Raw genomic sequence first — 19938 nt, 5'->3', positions numbered from 1 at the left:
TGAGAACCTATGTATAGCACAGGGAACTCTACTCAATGCTCTGTGGTGACCTAAATGGGAAGGAAATCTAAAAAAGAGTGGATGTATGTATGTGTATAACCGATTCACTTTGCTGTACAGCAGAAACTAACACAACATTGTAAAGCAAATATACTCCAATAAAAATTAATTTTAAAAAAGTGTATCAACTTCTCTTCCCATTTTTTTTTTATAAATTTATTTTATTTATTTATTTTTGGCTCTGTTGGGTTTTCGTTGCTGCACGCGGGCTTTCTCTAGTTGCAGCGAGCAGGGGCTACTCATTGTTGCAGTGCACAGGCTTCTCATTGCGGTGGCTTCTCTCGTTGTGGAGCACGGGCTCTAGGCACGTGGGCTTCAATAGTTGCGGCACGCGGGCTCAGTAGTTGTGGCTCACGGGCTCTAGAGCACAGGCTCAGTAGTTGTGGCGCACGAGCTTAGTTGCTCCGCGGCATGTGGGATCTTCCCGGACCAGGGATCGAACCCGTGTCCCCTGCATTGGCAGGCGGATTCTTAACCAGTGCGCCACCAGGGAAGCCCTCTTCCCATTTTTTTATTCTGAAAATATGGTTTTCAAAACACAGCATTTGTGCATACTCTGTGATGGCACCTATTATGTTTTATTCTAATCATTTCTGTGTCTGTCTTTCTCATTAGTCTGTGATCTTTTTGAGGCCAGGGACTTTATCTTCATCTGTGTATACCAGGAATTCCCATAGTGCCTAGGATGTAGTTGAGGCTAAATAATGCTAATTCAATGAATGAATGAAATAATGACTAATTGAGTGAATAAGATACCCATCCTCTTATTTTGCCTCTATGTTGACCTAGCCACTCCATTTTGACGTTAGGAACTGTCCTAAGACACGAAGGTCACTTTAGTAAGGCTGTGTGTGTTTGTGTGTGTCTGTATATACACTATTTTCTTCAAGTCTGTATGTGTGGCTCTATTTTGAGATCACCAGATTGCCACCCCCCTTTCTAAAGGATATATTGGTGAACTCCCTTTTGCATTTCCTTGGGGACACCAAGCCAATGTGTGCTGTTCTGCCCCTGCTTCCACACCCTGCCACGTCACCCCAGTACTGCTATGCCAGGAATGTTACTGGGGAAGAGTGGCTCTATGACTCAGAGGCCACCCCAGGGATTGACTGGGAGTGGAGGCAAAGACAAGGTTTTGGGGAAAATATGGAAAACACCCTTAGCCCCACTTTTTGAATTTTGCCTTCATCTATTCATATATTCAGGAGCATGTACTAGGCACCTGCTCTGTGCCGGCACTATTCTAGATGTCTGAGATATAAAAATGGATAAGATGTAATCTTTGCCCTGAAATGTTCACAGTCTTATGAGGGAGACGAACAAGCAAACAGACTGACATAATACAAGGTGGTAGGAGTAACAGTAGCTATTTTCTGGTACGTAAAGGAGAAACAAAAACGCCTAAGAAGCTACAAAACAGGGGTCTCTTCTTTCAGGAGGGCTGAAATCTAATTCATAGATCAAATCCGAGGGAGAAGATCCCCCTGTTGACTTACCGCCTTGGTAAGTCAGGGTTTTATTGGTCTATTTCCAATTTTAAAATCAGAATCATAAAATACTTCAATGTTACACAATCCCACTGCTATGCTATAAGTGGTAATCCAAGCATTTGAAGTTTGTCTACTTTCAGTACCTAAAGGAAGATGAATAACCCAGCAGGTGGCAGCAGGGAAACAATTATTTTAGATCTTGATGAGGCAGGGGGTAGAAGGCAGAGGTAAATGCTTGGAGATATTTTCTGGACGTTCAGGTCCTATGTTCCCTTTCGAAGACCCAGAAGACATCCGGATAGAGGATAACCAGGCCCATGTTGGGGGCTGCAATACCTAGGATTTTCCCTCCATTCCTCTTCATTTATTCATTCCACGAATAATTATTGAGCCCCTACTATGTACAGACTTACGTCATGGGAGGAGCTGGAGATACAAGGGTGAAACACAGTCCTTGCTCTCTAGCAGCTTACAGTCTGTTCAGAGAGAGATAGTCAGGTCTTCATAGCCCCATCAGGGTTCATAATCTCCAGGGTATTTTGTTAAAATTGAGCGGGGTTAGTACGAAGACTAGACTAGAATGGGGAATTTCTCTGAGTCTCCATGCCCTTTGGAGCATAGGTAACTGAGAGAGGCTAAGGGCTTGGATCACAGGAAGATTGTGTTAGGTTTCTGATCGCCTTCCGTGGCCCTTTTGGACAGGTCTTTATTCCTGTCCATTTATCAAATAAATGGGCGTTATTCGTTCATTTATCAAATATTTACTCAACTCAATCACTGTGCCCAGTATTGCGTTTGAGGCAAAGTGTAGATCTGTTTCGAATGTCATTCAGAGGAAGGCAAGACATGCACGCATGTTAAACTAAATGGTAAACAAGGCAGTAAAGCCGGAAGAATACTTGGTGGAATGTGATGTTTTGTGATATTCGACTGTTTAACGTCTTTGACTTGACACCGGCGCTTCTATCGGGAGTTCTTCCTGGGCTGTGAACTGAAAGGGTCAGCCCCGCGTACTCTGATCCCCTGCTCAGGCTTCGCAACCTAGTCCCTTCAAAGAGTCGAACGTAGATTTACTCACCGAGGCACCGTAGACAGGGGCGCGCCGTCTTCGACCCTTGGATTTGTTAGGGCGCGAGGGACCCGCGTCATGTGACCAGGAGCAGCCTCCTGATTGGCTTGACTTCTCTGGGGACCTCCCTCCTCCCCCATTGGATGGGATAGGCCGTGGAGAAGGTTGGGCGCATGCGCGATGCCTGGATTGCCTTGGCCACCGGGAGTGGAGCGGTGGGGTTGGGCGATAAACAGGCTGTGGCTAGGGAGGAGGGGGAGGGGGCATTCGCTCCGCTGGGACTTCTCACTCCCCACCCTGTTCTTTTAGGTGTGGTTTGGTCCGGACGCGGGGTCCCGGCAGCTGGCTTGAGCTTCCTCTGTTGTGAAAGGGAAAAGTAGCTCCCGCGGAAAGCGGTTAAAGTTGCGGAGAGGGTGCGAGACGAGAGTTCTCCCCCATGCCCGCTGAATGGTGCGGTCCTGAGTTGGTCCGGGAGCCGGCGCGACGTATCTGAGAGAGGGGGCGGGGAGGTGGCCCGCAGAACGCGGGTTCTGTGAAGAGACGTGGGGAAGATTCGACTCGGAGAAGAGGAAGAGGATTGAAAGGGAGCGAGGCCGCTGAGGGGGAGGGGGCTGCCAAGATGGCGTCGGCCTCTTCTGGGTCGTCGGCGGTCGGGTTTTCATCCGCGGATTCCGGGGTCCCTCCCTGCACCTCGTCTTCAGGTAATCAGGGCGGAGCGTGGGCTGGGGGCTGTTGACAGCTGTGCGATGGGAGGAAGAGCGAGACCCAGGAAGGGCACCTGTAGTTGGGGATGTCCGAGTCGTTGCTGGTAAGGAGGACAGAGGACTAGGCTTTCCTAGCTTTCTGAGCTGGCAGGGGGAGTGTGAGGAACGGATGGATTTGACTGAGAAAAGGGAAGCTGTCAGGAACATTGGCTGGCTTCGAGGAGACCGGGTTGAGGGCTTTGAAGGAGTAGGGTTAGGAAGGGATGGAGATTGACGGTGGGGGTAGGAAGGCAACAGAAAGGGAACCGAAGGGAGTAGAGTAAATGGAGGCTTCATAAGTAGGGAGGAATTACGTAGTGTGAGAGGCAGGTAGAAACCAAGTTGATTGCGAGATTAATTGGATGAAACTGTGGAAGAGAAGCCATGGGACTTAAAAGGTATGGAAGCGTTATGGGACGCTTTCCATTGCTGGGGAGTTAGGGAATTGTGGATTTTGTTGGGGGTGGGAGTTATTGGAGCCGTCTTTTTCGTCAGAGCCTTCCCCTAATGCGTCATTCCTTCTCACTTCGTGCCCCCCGCCCGCAAACACGCGTGCGCTCGCACAGATACACGTACACATTTTATCAAACATTCTCCTTTGGAGACTCCCATCTCTAGACTGCCCAACTTTGGGAAGGAATGGGAGGTTTTGAAGAAAACCTGAGGAATGTGGAAAATCAGGGCTAAAAGACCCTGAAAACAGATGGAGAAGGCGGAACGATGGCGTCTCGAATTGCAGTAAAGGTTGAGGGAGGTGATGCTGGGAATTAGGCCTGAGAAGGATGGGGTGGGGGTGGCTCTCAGTGCTGTGGCGAATATTGCATAATAGGAGATGGACTGGAGGAATGATTGGGCACGACATTGGCACTTGGAGAAGGGAGCCAGGGAATATAGCTCCAAGTGGTTAGAAACTATTGAAGATTGAGGGAGGGCTGAGGAGCCCACAAGAAAAGCAACAGATTGTGTGTAGGAGGGAAAATGTATGGTGTTGGGGTTTGTGTGTGTGGGGGGGTAGTTTGAGTCAGAAACTGTTCTAGAGCTTCCATCAGAAATGTCTGGGGTTCCACAGTGACTGTTGCCTCTACACTGTGAACAGGAGAGGCTGCCAGATGATGGATGCTTTACCTGAGACATTGACATTTCCTTAGGCCTGGGATTGCATCCTTCCCATTTTGAGTTGACTAAATAGAGGGTTCCACCTTTCATATTCCAGTTCAGATGAGCAAATATTTGGTCACAAATATCTTTTTCCAAACTGCAGTTTTATTTATGTACATCTATTTTTAATTTCTTGAGAGGTGATTTTTACCTTTCCTATAAAGGATTAGCAGGCCAGAACAACTCATGTTGCATTCTAAATGTGAAGAAGAATAAAGTTAAAATGATAGTGTTTTTAATACAGTAGCTCCTCAATTTAAAGCCTCTTCTCCCCCTCCCCCACTGCTGAAAGAAGAATTGTTGTGTACAGTCATTAAACAGACTTAACTATCAAATCAGGGATTAGAAACCAGGTTGATTTTTTTTTTTTAATTTATTTATTTTTTATTTTCGGCTGCCTTGGGTCTTTGTTGCTGCGCGCGGGCTTTCTCTAGTTACGGCGAGCGGGGGCTACTCTTCGTTGGCAATGCGCGGGCTTCTCATTGCGGTGGCTTCTCTTGTTGCGGAGCACGATCTCTAGGCGCACAGGCTTCAGTAGTTGTGGGTCGCGGGCTCTAGAGCGCAGGCTCAGTAGTTGTGGCGCACGGGCTTAGTTGCTCCGCGGCATGTGGGATCTTCCCGGACCAGGGCTCGAACCCGTGTGCCCTGCATTGTCAGGCGGATTCTTAATCACTGCGCCACCAGGGAAGTCCTACTATCTATTTTAGATGTCACTATTTGATATTTTTGTATGTTTTTATATTTCCTGCCAGATCCGAGGACTAGCAGGATGTAATTCAGATTTAATAAGTGTTTTTTGCTATTGTGTTTTCACCAGAAAATCAAATATTAGATTTTAGTGGACTTTACAGCTCCTTGGCTCTACTGTGTTCATATGTGAAGTCAAGATATAAAAATGACTAAAAATAAATAGCTTAGATTCCTTTTTTTACTTTTGTTTCTTAACACCCTCCTTTTCTGCTTCTTTGGCAAATACTGAAATGCATTAAGAAATTAAGAAAAATTCTCATAAATATTTCTGAAAACATGGGATTATCGTGTGCGGATATGCAGTGTTGACTTTTTGGTGTATCTGCATGCTCACTTAGGTTTTGGCTTACTGAATTTAATTTAATAGAATATTTCATTTCAAGGATATGTTTTTGAAGAGGATAAGATGTTTGATTCTGATGCAAAAAAGGCTACTGAGAATGTGTTTTATTTGTGATTGGAGGGGAGTGGTGCTCTGTCGGGATGGTACCAGGGGAATTAAGACATTGGCAGGAATAAACAATGGTTTATGATTTCCTAAATTGTTAAAGGCTAGCTTTGTAGAAATTCAAGGTAGGACTGTGTGTGTTTGTGTTTTAATCATCCTAAAACCAAGTTACTGTACTTAGGTGTTTAGCTGAACTCAAATATTGGTGAAACTGAAATCCTAAAGGCAGGATTCTCTGGCAGTGTTGAAAGTGGATACAAAATAAGAATGTCAGGATTCAGGGACAAATTGATGTTTTAGATAAGTCACTCATAACCTTTGGAGGCTCAAAATCTTTTGGCATTCAAATTAGGAAGGGCAGGTAATTTAGGACAGTTGTTCCCTGCCAGTATTAAACCTCTGTCTCTATTATTTCACCATTAAGCGAGAGCTGGTCTTTTAAGCTGCTGACGAGTGAAATACAGAAGGTAGAGCAAAGCATTCACTCTGAGAGATATTTGAGAGATGTCTGAGAGATCTTTTCCCAGTGGAGTAATTACCATGTTTGGATTTGTGGGAGGGAGGCAATTATAAATGAATATCAGTTTACAGCAGCCATTATCATGTGCTTGTTCTTAAACTTTTGTTAAGAAAAGGTGATGCAGTTTGCTGTCAGCTGTTTCATGTGTTAAAGGAAATGTATTCCTTCTCTTCCTTTACCTCCTATCCTCATTATTTGGACAGTGGCACCACTTAAAAAATAAAATCAGCCCTGATAAGGTGCTGTTGACAGTGTGACCATCTGTCACACCAGTGTAAGAGAGCCTCCTGTCTGCAGTTTGACTAGTCCATCAAGAGTTTGAAATTCAGCCACTGAGTCCCCTTTTTACCACCAGGAAGGGAGTCAAGAGTTTTTGTTTTGGAGACTTGATTTGAAGTTAGTGGAGGAGTTAAAAAGTAAAGTTAGAGCACTGAGGTGTCCTTTGCTCCCCTGGAATAAGAGCTGTGTGATAAAATCATGTGTGACTCCCCTAAGAAAAAGCACTTGAAACCTTAGAAGATCATGAACATATAGCTCCTTTTGCTTCAGACCAGAACATTTCTGAAATTGTCACACATCACCAAATGGTTTTATCATGAGCACAAATGATTTGGAGGTAACTTTTACAGCTCCTTTTCTGACTTTCCCATAACTACTGAGGGAGATCCTGGAAGACACAGGAGAGAAGATTTTTGCTTGGAACTTTTGTAGTAGAGCCAGTCTTATCAGTCCTTGATTCTGGTGGCTTTGTTCTTCCCAGCAGAGCTCCACCAGTAAATGTATGCTGTAATCTGATAACTCCAAATGGTAGGGGTTTTTTGTCTGTGTTCTTTGGTACAGTGTAGGCCATTTGTAGACTGATCTCTTTCCCTTCAATTCTTCCATACTAGTGAAAAATAAAGCAACTTAAGCCACTTTATTGGAGTGAGAAACTGAAATTTGGAAATGTAAAGATAGAACAGAATGCCATGTAGGCGGAATATCACCAGGTTTCGTTTTGATTGGTATTTTCTAAGTAGGGAGAGATTTTTCTTTTTGCTTTCTCCGCAGAGGGTTTACACCCACCTACCCCCTCCTTTTTTCTTTTGTCCCCTTGGTAGATTCTGCTGGAAAACTGACATTAGCATGTCATTGTTTTTAATTATCCATTTATTTCTGCCATGGCTGCTCAAGCCCACTGTCAAGTATAATTATATAGACTTATTAGGTATCCAATATCTGATATTAATTGGTTATGTGTACTTATAAGTTAGCTTTGAATATCAAAATACATATTATGTTTTGTTTGATAATTTCTGTGTACTGTTCTGGTTTGATATAAAAGTGTTCTGATTAATAACTTTGCTTAACTATGTGCTAGCTACTAGCTGTTAAATATTTTATCAGTCTATTTTTCTTTGATAATAAATAATGGAAACTATAGCCTGTGAAGTGAACAACAGCGATAACACCAGGCCACATTCAGAACTGGGGAGAAGGAAAGTGTGGGGGAGTATTTTGTCCTTTAAGCTGGATATTTTCTTTCCTAGAATTTTGGGATATTCTTACTTGACATGAAGAAAGCAAAAAGACCACAGTTGTCAGTTTCTTCTCTCTTCTTTTTACTGGGTGTATCCTCTTGATCAAGGATACAAGTATGCTTCAGGAAGTATGCTGTTTCTGATAGCTCGGCAGAGAATCTCTGTTTCTCTGTGTTCCAAACCCCAGCCCATCATTCAGTCTCAGAGGGAGAGTGTTTGGACTGATGGTGTTTCCTAGAGGAAACCCCTTCCTAGTTCATTTCCCCTGTTGTGCTTCACTTCTCCACCCTTTCCTATCAAAAGAGAACATTGTTTAGTTTCTACATATGTGTTGGTTCTGTTTCATTCATATCTTCTATGAGCTTCTGTTGTTTCTTTTACTGTTTTTTTGTTTGAAGTGAACTTTTTTCCCTCAACTCCTCCATCTTTTTAAACTTTGTTATTGATCATTTTTCTTTCGCCTCCTGTGAAATTAGTCTGTTTGTTTATAATGGCTGTATACAATATGTATTAATTTTTAAATATCTGATTCCCAAAAAGTCACCTTATTGTTGGAGTCTGAAGAAGACTGGTAAAAAGAGAGAAGGGCAGATTCCTTGTAGGGAGTTCCATATATCTTATTATTTGCCTTGTGTACTAAACTGAACAATATGGAGTTAACCAAGAGTAAGCACTATCCCAAAGGATCAGTAATGTTGATGGGGAGTGGGCAAAGGGAAGTTACAGGAAGAGAATGGGAAGAGGTTCTTTTTTTATTTTAGGGATATATAAATAGCTTAGAGTATATTAGCTTTTCTGTGCACAGTGTAGGTAAACATCCCTGGTAAACTCCAAGTTGTCATTGACAAGAACCTGTATAAAAAGGATGGCAGAGAAGTAACTTGGCCATATCTCTTAGTTTCTTGCATTAGTGTCTGGGAGGTGATTGAAGTGCATTGTTGAGGTAATTTATGCTCATTATGATATTATTTAAGTTACTTTCTCGGCTCAAATATGTACATTCTAAGCCAGCAATATCCACTGCTTTTTTTCAAGATAGTTAGAACCAGGTTTGGAAATAGAATTGGGAGGTGGTGATCTGCCAGAAATCTCAAATGCTTCTTGGCTGTGGGTTGGCTTATCCAGGAGACTCAGGTCTTTTAAAGAAGGACTCAGATTTTTTTCACAAATTTCAACCAAAATTTTGCTGCTAAGAGATACATATTTGAGGCCTGAGAACCGTGAAATTTGGCTTATAGAACTAGAAGCAAAAATTTATCACTAGGGCTTCCCTGGTGGCGCAGTGGTTAAGAATCCGCCTGCCAATGCAGGGGACACGGGTTCTAGCCCTGGTCCGGGAAGATCCCACGTGCCATGGAGCAACTAAGCCCGTGTGCCCCAGCTACTGAGCCTGTGTGCCACAACTACTGAAGCCTGTGCACCTAGAGCCCGTGCTCTGCAACAAGCACTGCAATGCGAAGCCCACGCTCCACAATGAAGAGCAGCCCCCACTCACCACAACTAGAGAAAGCCCGCACGCAGCAACGAAGACCCAATGCAGCCAAAGATAAATAAATTAAAAAAAAAAAAATTATCGCTAGAGGGAAATGTAGAGATATTTTAATTTAACCCTCTCATTTTCCAAATTAGGAAAGTGAGATTCAAAGACATTGTTAATAGTGGCAAAGACTTTGCATAAAATCTGTATGTTGTCAAGATGGGTCTTAGTAAATTTGCGGCTCATTCCTTGCTACTTACTTAGTTGGCTCTTAGCTGAGCCAGGTTGGCTCTCAGCTGACCCCAGGACTGGTAGATCAAACTGCTTTTGAGCTTTTGTTTCTAAGGCATCCTTGCCTTTCTCATTTTTTCTAGAAGATCCTTAGGAAAAATTGACACCTGCTAGGAAATAAAATTTAGCTCTTCTCTAAGATGTGGCTTGGTTTTCTTAATTGGCTTGGTTTAGTTCTTATTGAGGGCATAGTAATAGTGCCTTTTCTTTTTTTCCTTTTAACACTATCTCTTAGAGCTGTGTGCTCAGCAGTACTTCTCATTAGGTAGGCTGACACTTCAGACATATTTGTGAGTATTTTCATTTGGATATCATATTATGCCTCCTACATGCAGTGGTATAATTAAAATTCAGTATTTCAAGTTAAAGAGGACCAGAGAACTTGTTTGAGATAGTCCAGCAAACAGCTGGGCTGATGACTTGTATTTTGTGCAGGTTTTTGCTTTTGCTTTTTTTTTTTTCCTTTTGAAATCTCTGGCTCTCAATATTATCAACCAGGAGACCCTCTAAGAATTAGCATTTTGCTTCCAAAAAGTCTGCTTGTCTCTTTCTGCTTTATATAAGAATTATTGACACATTTTTGTAATAGTATTGGTAGGTCTCTGGAATTGCTTCTCTATGACCTGTTCAGGCAAAACTCGTCTGAGGAATGCACATCCGGCCAACTTCTAGCCTCCCAAAATTATATGAGTACTTCAAACACTGAAGTCAGTCACAGACTGCCTCTTAGTTTCTCATCTGGTAGATGATGTCATCTCATCTCCGACGGAAATGCTTCTGCTCTGAAAGCACTGGGAGAGGCTCTGGTATTAAGGCCAACTCTGTTTTGTTCCACACACTGAGAGCAGGGCGGGGGAGGGGAACAACGACTCATATTTTGGAGCTATTTACTGTCTGAAAATATCTTTGTTTCAATTATCTCCTCTTTTAAGGCCTTCGGTTACCCTTTTCATCACAAACACAATTTAGGGTGGGGCCAAGGACCAAAATGGAGTGCTTCCTTGAGACCAGTACAGAGTTACTCAGAAAAATTTTCTGTGACATGGTATGATGATTCAAATTTGTATTTTAGCAGGAATTGATTGGGTTGTTTCCACTTAGGCACTTGACTTGGCTAGTTCAGCTGTTGTGAAATTATGTTAGTAACATTAAAGATTTCTCAGCTAATTTTGATAATTTTGAGGCTAGATCTTTATTTTTCACGTATCCAGGAGATCTGCTGAAATTAGGTATACCTGTTTTATAGGAGAAAATTGATATTCTGAAGGATATGAAAGGTAAATTCTTCAGAGGGAACCTCTTATATGTGCTGATACAGGTTTGTTTCAGGTTGTATAGGCATCTCAAAGTAATAATAAAGAATGGGAGGGAGTGTATAGGAGTCATGCTTATTTGTAGCTTGGAGTTGTCAGCAGGTTTCTAGACATCTTTTCACATTTTTCCTCTATCTCTGCAGCAGCATAATATGTTGTAATGAGCTTGAGTTAATGTGTGGGGAGGGGATTGATGGTGGTCTGTATGTGTGGGACTGTTGAGCACTAGTTTACTGGGAAAAATGGTTATAAAACAGAGAAAGATAATAAAGCCATCCGTGTGTATCTCTTTCCTTTGATTGTTAAATTATCTAATTATTTGTTACAGAAAATTTATATAGATAAGGAAAAATAGAAACTTAAACTTACAATATCAACTTAATCCCACTATCCAGTATAGTCATATTTTAACATTCTGGTATATAATCTTTTGGACCTTTTCTATGTGTATAAATACATGTGACTTTATAGGTAAGTGTTTTAGAAAAATATTGCATTATGTAATTTTTTTACCTTTTTCCATTCAACAATTTATTGTGACATCCTATCCATAAAAATAATGGATTTTATCCTACACATAAAAATAATGGTTGTATACTAGTCCATTTTATGACTGCACTACAACTTATGTCACCTATATTGTTCATTTAGATCCTTTCCCATTATATCTACCCAATTATAGTTATTATGTACAGTGCTACAATAAATATCTTTGTATATATGTCTTTGTCCACTTGACTAATTATTTCCTTAGGATAAATTCCCACTTGTGGGACAAATGGTACATATTTGTTTTTAAGGCTTTTTGCTAGATATTACCAAATTGCTGTCACAAGTGGAAGACAGTCAAGTAAAATGTATACACAGTCTTTTTTAAAAGGATAGAAGCCTGCATGCAAGGAGCTTTATACCTGGAATTTTTTTGCCAATCTGAAATCACTCCAGTGTGAAATTGTTTGGGTTACAAGTTTTGTGATCACTCCTGGAATTTTTCTTTTTTCTTTTTTTTTTTCTTCCTGGAATTTTTCTGCCTGAGCTTCTCCTTCTGTCTCTTTTTTTTTGACATTTACCTAGAACTGCAGAAAATCATCTAACATTTCACAGTATGGTACTGGGGGTCATCAGGTCAGGTCCTGTTCATAATTTTAAACTTTAGAGTTGTTGTGTGTTTTGTTTTTGTTTTTGTTTTTTTTTAAATGTGCTTATTCTGCTGTTAAGCAGGTAGAACCCCAGAAGTAAGTGATAATTTTCTGTTTTTCCTCATTTAGGTTTCAACTTTCTGTGCTGTGGGGTCAACCATAAGAGAGGTAGAACTGATGTGTATTTGTGCTGAAGAAGCATGAGCTCCTTGCAGTTACTAGCAGCCAACTCCTCTTCCCCATAACAATTGCAGACTTTTTTTTAGTAGTAGTGCATGGCCTTCTGAGAAGGCTGTGGATGTCTTGCAAGCATTATTTCACTTTAGCTCCCATTCCCCTCTGTCCTCTCCAAAAAAGATGCTGTCTTAACACAGAAACTTCTTTTCTCACAGTTCCACAGTATGAAATGAATCAGTTCACTATCTTTTGTCTCCCTTGAAGTCTTCCCATAACTCCATTTCCTTTTGTTTCAGTAAATGAGTCTCATTTTCTTTTCCCTTTCTGTTGTACCTCTCATTTCCCCTGACCCTTCCCATCCTGTAGATGGGGTTTCATAATTCACAATGATAGTAGTAATAATTGCTAGTATTTATAGAGCATTTATTACATGTTAGGTGCTATACAGGACTTATTTAATTCTCATAACAAACCTATGAAATACATGTTATTATATGTCCATTTTATGGATGAGGTAACCAAGGCCTAGAGCATTTTAACCAACTTGTCCAAAGTTACCTAGTTGTAAATGGTAGATCTAGTATTCAAATCTAGCCAACCTAGGTGTTCTGGTTTCAGAGCCCACATTCCTACCCACTATACCTTATTGCTCTCTCACTAATCTGCAAGTCTGTTTGTGAGCTAACTTGACTTTAAACCAGATTAAATATTTGTTGTTCAACAAAAGAATAGTGCAGAAGGGAACTTCCCCTTCTGACTTTAGCTGTCTTAAAAAAGCAACCAAATTCTGAGCTCCTCCGTGCATAATATGTGGAGTTATTGATCATTCTTTAAGAAAATATTTTAGAAGTTAATGTGGATTTTTGCCAAGGATAGGTAACTGATTCTGCAGTCAATTCCAAGATCACTGACACAAGAGTACCCATCAGATGCCCTCTTTTTGTCGTTGCAAATTCAGTGATTGTAACCCTTATGCTTTTAATCAGAGCAAGACATGGTTCCACTTACACCAAAAAGAAAACTCCAATCTGAGATGAATTAAAAACTTTTTTTTTCTCTCTCTCTCTCTGTTAAAGTTGTTCATGTCTTATTACAAAGACAAAAAGGTACTTTCTACTGCTAGTGAGGACCTTAACATCTGTGAAACTGCTCTTTCAAGTATCAGACTTGAAAGATAGCTTCTGCTCCTCTAGAATACTGGCATTGTCTGATTCAGAACAAGGATAATCCCACTAAAAGAAATGAAAGATACTTTCCTACTGTTTTTGCCAGTGACATTGATGACTGTTGCTGGAGGAACAGAGTGTTGTTATTCATTTCATTGAGAGGAACTGAAGGAGGAGGTCTCTGCTCTTAATCCTCTTATCAGTGAAAATGGAAGGGAAGGAAATACCTCAAGGGAAGAAAATATATGTTCATATTGTCCATTAGCAATTCTGAGATTTATTTAGTTTGTAAAAGTATTCTAGTTCCCTTGGTTTCTTGTCCTACCTAGACTCCAAGTGGCCAGGAAATTGAAAACAAAAGATAGTTTAGAAGAAAGAGAGTTGAACTGGGGCTTAGGAATATGGATTCCAGTTCTGGCTCTGTCACTGCCTTTGCTCTGTGATTTTGAGCACATCCCTTATGCTCTGTACTTTTACTTATAAATAAGATTAGATTAAAATTTCAAAGGCCCTTGCTGAATGATTTTTTTCTTAATATAAATTGTTATTGATTTATTTGCTTGAAAATGGGCAAGTAGGTTCATATGTGGCTGAAGGAACTAAGTTCTCAACTTGTTCTATTTAAAAATCAACTTTCATTTAATATCTATAAATTTCAGCCAGATTGAACCTGCTCCGGTCAGAATTTTTAAAAAATTCCCAAAGTTAGTACACCCTTGCTCCTCTAGGTCTTTTATTTATTAATATTTTTGGTGAACAACAAGTCAGTCTTTTTTTAGTAAATATGTAATTGAGTACAGTTTTGTACCTTGATCCTTGATAATGTCCTCTAGGTCTTTTACATTTCCATCTTTCTGCAGAGGAACTAGGGCTTGAAATCACCATGGTTAGCTCTATATCATCTATTGAGCCACTCAGAATTAAGTTATTTGAGCCATTATTTTTCTGATGCAGCCTGTTTGTCATGGCTTTATTTTTTGCTTCCATTAGAGCAACATTAGCTGGTTGTTTAGAATGCTTCTTGGTCTAGGGCCTGTTAATAAGTAGGAGTTACATAGTCATGAAGGAAACAAACTATGGAAACGTTTTTCCCTGAGGAAGAGGAAATTTAACATTGGAACTCTGCCCTATACTCAGTTTCCCACCCAAAAAGAGGATGGTACATATGGATCGTGGATATGGGGATTATAAGATGATAGTATATACTTATCAGAGATCATTTTTCACACAGATGCTAAAAAACAAACTTTCTGTTGAATAACATTCTAGTCTTATCCATAAGGGTGACTCTCGTTCTCCTTAAACATTGGCTGGATGGCATTGCTAAGCCGGGTGTTGCCATGCTGAGTTGGTATTCTTTTCTTTTCTCTCTTTTTTTTCCTCACTTCTCCTCCCCCCTCTGTCCTCCTCCCACCTCTTCCTCTGTTTCTGCTCCTCCTCTTCCTTCTGAAGAGAAAGCTTGATTATGAGATGAACAGGTACAGTGCTGGTGACTCTTCAGTCTCAGTAGGCAGTTTCTCATTGGCAGAGCCTTGGGCCAAATGGTCAAGCCTTAGCAGATGGTACCTGCTTCCCTGAAATATCACTCTGCTCTTCATTGGGTTTCTTCTGGAACAAGCTGGGTGTTACAGCAACATTGATAAAATTCTCTAGATACTTTTCTATTCCTGTCCATTCTTCTTTGGGAGGTTGGAGCTCTGACCTGTGCCCTAGGGGCAAAACTTCAGACAAGGAAGAGAGTAAGTCTTGGGTCCTGATTCTCCTCCCCGTGTTACTTGTTCTGATTATTATTATTTAGACCCCAATATCCATCCAACTGCTTCAGCTATAGTGTTCTTGGGATTAATCCAAGCTTTGCAGTTGCAGATAGCTAAGTAATTGGCACCATATTCCACTGAGTGAAGTCCTCCCACCCTCATTCTGGGTACTTTGTAAGAGGGTAGCAGCCCTAGAGCTATGTGTTTGTGTGATAAAACTAGGAAAGGTAGCAAAGTAGAACTTTTTAGGGAGTAAGAAAGCCCCAGACCTACTCTCTGCCTTGAAATCACTTACCTGCTTTTTTTCTCCATTGTTTAACTTGGTCCAGTGACTCCTTGCATGCAGAAGAGGTTATGTTCTAGGAGAGACTGTCAGCCTAGGACTGGATGTTGGCTCTTGGTTCTGCCAGCTCTCTCCAAACCCCTTCCTCTGGGGTAAAAGAGGAAGGGATAAGCCAGGTACTGACCAAGGAGTCCAGAATCAGTGTTGTCTTCTCAACTGAAAGCATACTGATTTCCTTATTGAGACTTACTAATTCTACAGTTGCCTGTACACTTGCACAGGTTATGTTGGGGGGAGGCGGAGGCTGAGGGTTTGGGGAGGAGCCAAGAACTTTGAGGTGCTAATTAGAATTTCATGAAGGTCTAGGTAATTGAACATTAAACCTTCCTGGGGGCCCAGCTTTACTCTTGCATTAGAAATCACATATGGGGCTTCCCTGGTGGCGCAGTGGTTAAGAATCTGCCCGCCAGTGCAGGGGACACGTGTTCGATCCCTGGTCCAGGAAGATCCCACATGCTGCGGAGCAACTAAGCCCGTGCGCCACAACTACTGAGCCTGCGCTCTAGAGCCCGCAAGCTACAACTACTGAGCCCGTGTGCCACAACTACTGAAGCCTGCGTGCTTAGAGCCTGTGCTCCGTAACACGGGAAGCCACCACAAAGAGAAGCATGTACACCACGACAAAGAGTAGCCCCTGCTCGCTGCAACAAGAGAAAGCCTGCATGCAGTAACGAAGACCCAACACAGCCTAAATAAATAAAATAAATTTTAAAAAAATTAAAAAAAAAAGAAACCGTCTTGCACTGTCTGTGGTTTCTTTAAAAAAAGAAGTTCACATATGACAACATATTTGTATAGCACATTGTAGTCCATGAAGTACTTTGATTTAGTTTATCTTTTTTGGGGCTGTGTTGGGTGGGTCTTAGTTGCAGCACGCAGGATCTTTCATTGCAGCACGTGGGCTTCTCTCTAGTTGTGGCACCCTGGCTCCAGAGCGTGGGGGCTCAGTAGTCGCAGCACACGGGCTTAGTTGCCCCATGGCATGTGGGATCTTAGTTCCTTGACCAGGGATTGAACCAGCATCCCTGCATTGCAAGACGGATTTTAAACCACTGGACCACCAGGGAAGTCCCTGATTTAGTTTGTCTTATCTAATCTTTACATAAACCTTCTAATATGGTTCCTCTTTTTTTAGTTAAATATAGAAAACAGTTTACCTGATGTAACAGGGATTTGAACCCAGGTCTTCTGATTTTTAAATAGCTCAGCATGTTGGCTCTTGTCTAAAAGGTTTTAAGTCAGTAACAGTTTTAATCATAAATCTGACTCGTCCTGGCTTATTGTTCCTTGGAAGCTTTAGCTTAGGGTTCCAGTTCTAAAATGGTCTTTCACCTACCTGAACTTGACATGACTGAAGATGAAGCATCCTGCAAAAAGCATAGATTATTGGGCTCTGATGTTTTTCTAATTTTCTGGGCCATTTTATGCAGCACATCTTCCTAACAGATGACATTTCCCTTACCTCCTTTTTTGAGAAGAGGAATGAAAACCATCTGTTCCCCATAATTTTGCTACTCTGACTCACTATGGGGAAGGAAATTTGCTGCTCTGCTTTTTGGTACCAGAAATGCTTAGTCTGTGGCCTTTGTACTACTAGGGTCTACCACAATCTCTCCTCTGAGCCCAGCTATATTCTGAAATTCTTAGGGCCCTTGATCGTTGGTCTTAAACAATAGTAATTAGAGCTTTACCTGATTGCCCTTTAAGCCCATCTTGTCTCTGCTGCTGTTTTACCATTAAACCTTACATATGGACCAGAACTGGGGTCTTCCTACTCAGGTATTATTGAGGATTCGTCCGAATTGGATTCTTCTTTTTAATTTTCTTTAATATGGCTAATCTTTATTCATTTTGAATTCTTTAGAACTAGATCAAAGTAATATATCAGTAGTCTTTGAAGAAAAAAGGCCAACATTCTTCAATATGAAGGAGAGAAAGTTCTGTCTCCGTGTTTCCAATGTGATCATGGATGAAAGTTATAGGGATCGCAGACCCTTAAGAATTGATTTAACCTTTTAGAGTATTTTTCTATAGATAATGGTCTTTTAGCCACTTTCTAAACATACTTATTCTTGAAATCTTCTTCTGCATTTAAATGGATAAAAGTCATAATATTTAAGAGATTTAACTACACACTTATCTTACACATCTCCACTGATTATATATTTAGTAAGTACACACCAACAAATTCCTGTTGCTTTTACAGCAGCAATCAAGATGAGGATGGAAGGATGTAGAATCAGGTTCTGCCTGTACTCTATGCTTTTCCATTTTTTTGACATTGCATTTTCCCATCCTTAGCCTCCTCATCTCCATAGATCAACTTTTTTTAAAAATTGAAGAATAGTTGATTTATAATAATATATTAGTTTTAGATGTACAATGTAGTTATTCAATATTTTTATAGATGATACTCCATTTAAAGTTATTACACAATAATGGCTATATTTCACTGTGCTGTACAATATATGCTTGTTGCTTATTTATTTTATACACAGTAGTTTGTGTCTCTTAATCCCCTACCCCTAGCTTGTCCCTCCCCCCTTTTCCCTCCCCACTGGTAACCACTAGTTTTCTATATCTGTGAGTCTGTTTCTGTTTTGTTATATACATTCATCTGTTTTATTTTTTAGATTCCACATATAAGTGATAACATAGAGTATTTGTTTTTCTCTGACTTATTTCACTAAGCATAATACCCTCTAGGGACATCCACATTGTTGCAGATGGCAGAATTTCATTCTTTTCTATGACTGAGTAATACTCCATTTGCATAAATATGTATGTGTATACACACACACACAAACACACCACAGCTGCTTTATCCATTTATCTGTTGATGGACACTTAAGGTTGCTTCCATATCTTGGCTACTGTAAATAAAGCTTCCATAGACCAACTCTTTACCTTTTTTCTGAAATAATTAGTAGAAGTATAAAGCACCATAGATATGCTCTAAGAGTACCTACCCTTTTAGCTCTACAGGAAAAATTATTAATCAAGCCCAGGCTGTCCAATAAGTCTTAGGTATCTCTTACACCCTTTCTCTTTCAGCCATGGTATCACATGAGACCCTCTGGCTCTGATGGTTAAATGTATCAAGAACAGATATATTTCCTAGAGAAAATATGAACACTTGTATAAGAAGAAGGACTAGAATGAGAACGGAATATGCATAAGGGCTCTGTGAGTATGGAGGAGGAAAAAGAAGGGACGTTTAAAATCCCTATCCAAAAGGATATGGTATCAATGAGCAAGAGGCAGGAGCTCATTGTCAGGTTTAGTGTGACTCAAATCCTGATTGTTTCAGTGTGCTTGATAGAGATCATGTGAGTGTGTGTATACACTTATGGTTGTGTTTGTATATTTTTTTTTCACAGCATCTGGAATCAAGAGACCCATGGCATCTGAGGTGAGTTTTATATTGATACAATGGTTCTAAAACCTTAATTCTGGAATAGAAGGATACCTGTTTATAACATCCTTATTTTCCCCCTACTTGGGTCTTGGAATCTAGGTAGGGTTCTCACATCTCTTTGGTAGGCTAGTAATTATACAACTCTACTTTTGTCACAGTTTATTATGAATATTAATAATAGCTCAGATTTACTGAGCTCTTTTTTTAATGTTTTAAATTTATTTATTTCATTTATTTATTTTTGGATCTGTTGGGTCTTCGTTGCTGCACGCAGGCTCTCTCTGGTTGCGGTGAGTGGGGGCTACTTCTCGCTGCAGTGCGCGGGCGTCTCAATGTGGTGGCCTCTCCCGTCGTGGAGCACGGGCTCCAGGCGCGCGGGCCTCAGCAGTTGCAGCACGCAGGCTCAGCAGTTGTGGCTCACGGGCTCCAGAGGGCAGACTCAGAAGTTGTGGCGCACGGGCCCAGTTGCTCCACGGCACACAGGATCTTCCTGGACCAGAGCTTGACCCCTGCATTGGCAGGCGGACTCCCAACCACTGCGCCACCAGGGAAGCCCCTGAGCTTTTTTTTAATGTACCAAAGAGTGACGTACCTAAATGCTCTTTATAGGTATTCTTATTTAATCCTGCAGAGAGCCTCTATGAGTGTAGGTACTGTTGTTATCCATGTTTTATAGATGAAAAAGTGAAGATCAGAGGTTCTATAGCTTGCCCAAGGTCCTGTAATTAATAAGGTTAGGATTCAAAGCCAGTCTGACACTAAAGCTCATTCTCTTGTTTTGCTGTTAATACCTCCTGATTGCGTAGCTTCAGTGAATGTGGCGAACTTCTTTTAACCGTACTGAAGCTGTTGATATTCTAAGTTTTTCTGTTTTGTGCAGAGTATCTTGTATTTGCTTAATTTTCTTCCCACAGAGTATTTCCCATTCCTCTTTTTACTTCTTGCATCTCTCCTGGGTTTTGTGATGGGGCCTCAGAGTGCGGACCATTTTGGCGTAGGATTTTAGGCTTTTTTCTCAGAACATCTTCCAAGATCTGTCAGGTTATATACTGAGGGTTTTCTGTCACTGAGGGTCTTAGCAAGAAGAGTAGAATTTAAA

General features: G+C 41.0%; 1 protein-coding gene across 11 annotated transcripts in view; it reads left to right on the top strand.

Moving 5' to 3' along the window:
- The first annotated feature begins 2781 nt into the window (after positions 1-2781).
- The window catches only part of PIP5K1A (phosphatidylinositol-4-phosphate 5-kinase type 1 alpha), a 36787-nt gene continuing 19630 nt past the window's right edge, over positions 2782-19938 (top strand). For 3 of the 11 annotated variants that reach the window (XM_082474753.1, XM_082474747.1, XM_082474748.1), the window contains exons 1-2: positions 2823-3320; positions 18802-18833. In XM_082474753.1, the coding sequence (XP_082330879.1) occupies positions 3239-3320; positions 18802-18833 (114 nt within the window). In that variant the 5' untranslated portion in view covers positions 2823-3238. Of the gene's footprint in view, positions 3321-12107; positions 12147-18801; positions 18834-19938 lie in introns of all 11 variants that reach the window. The other 8 variants (XM_082474751.1, XM_082474746.1, XM_082474754.1 and 5 more) reach the window with 6 other exon arrangements.

This window comes from Balaenoptera physalus (genome assembly GCF_965194825.1).
Source record: "Balaenoptera physalus genome assembly, chromosome: 1".
Classification (NCBI taxonomy): domain Eukaryota; kingdom Metazoa; phylum Chordata; class Mammalia; order Artiodactyla; family Balaenopteridae; genus Balaenoptera; species Balaenoptera physalus.
The sequence above is the reverse complement of the archived record's forward strand: the minus strand, read 5'-3'. Positions and strand labels throughout refer to the sequence as shown.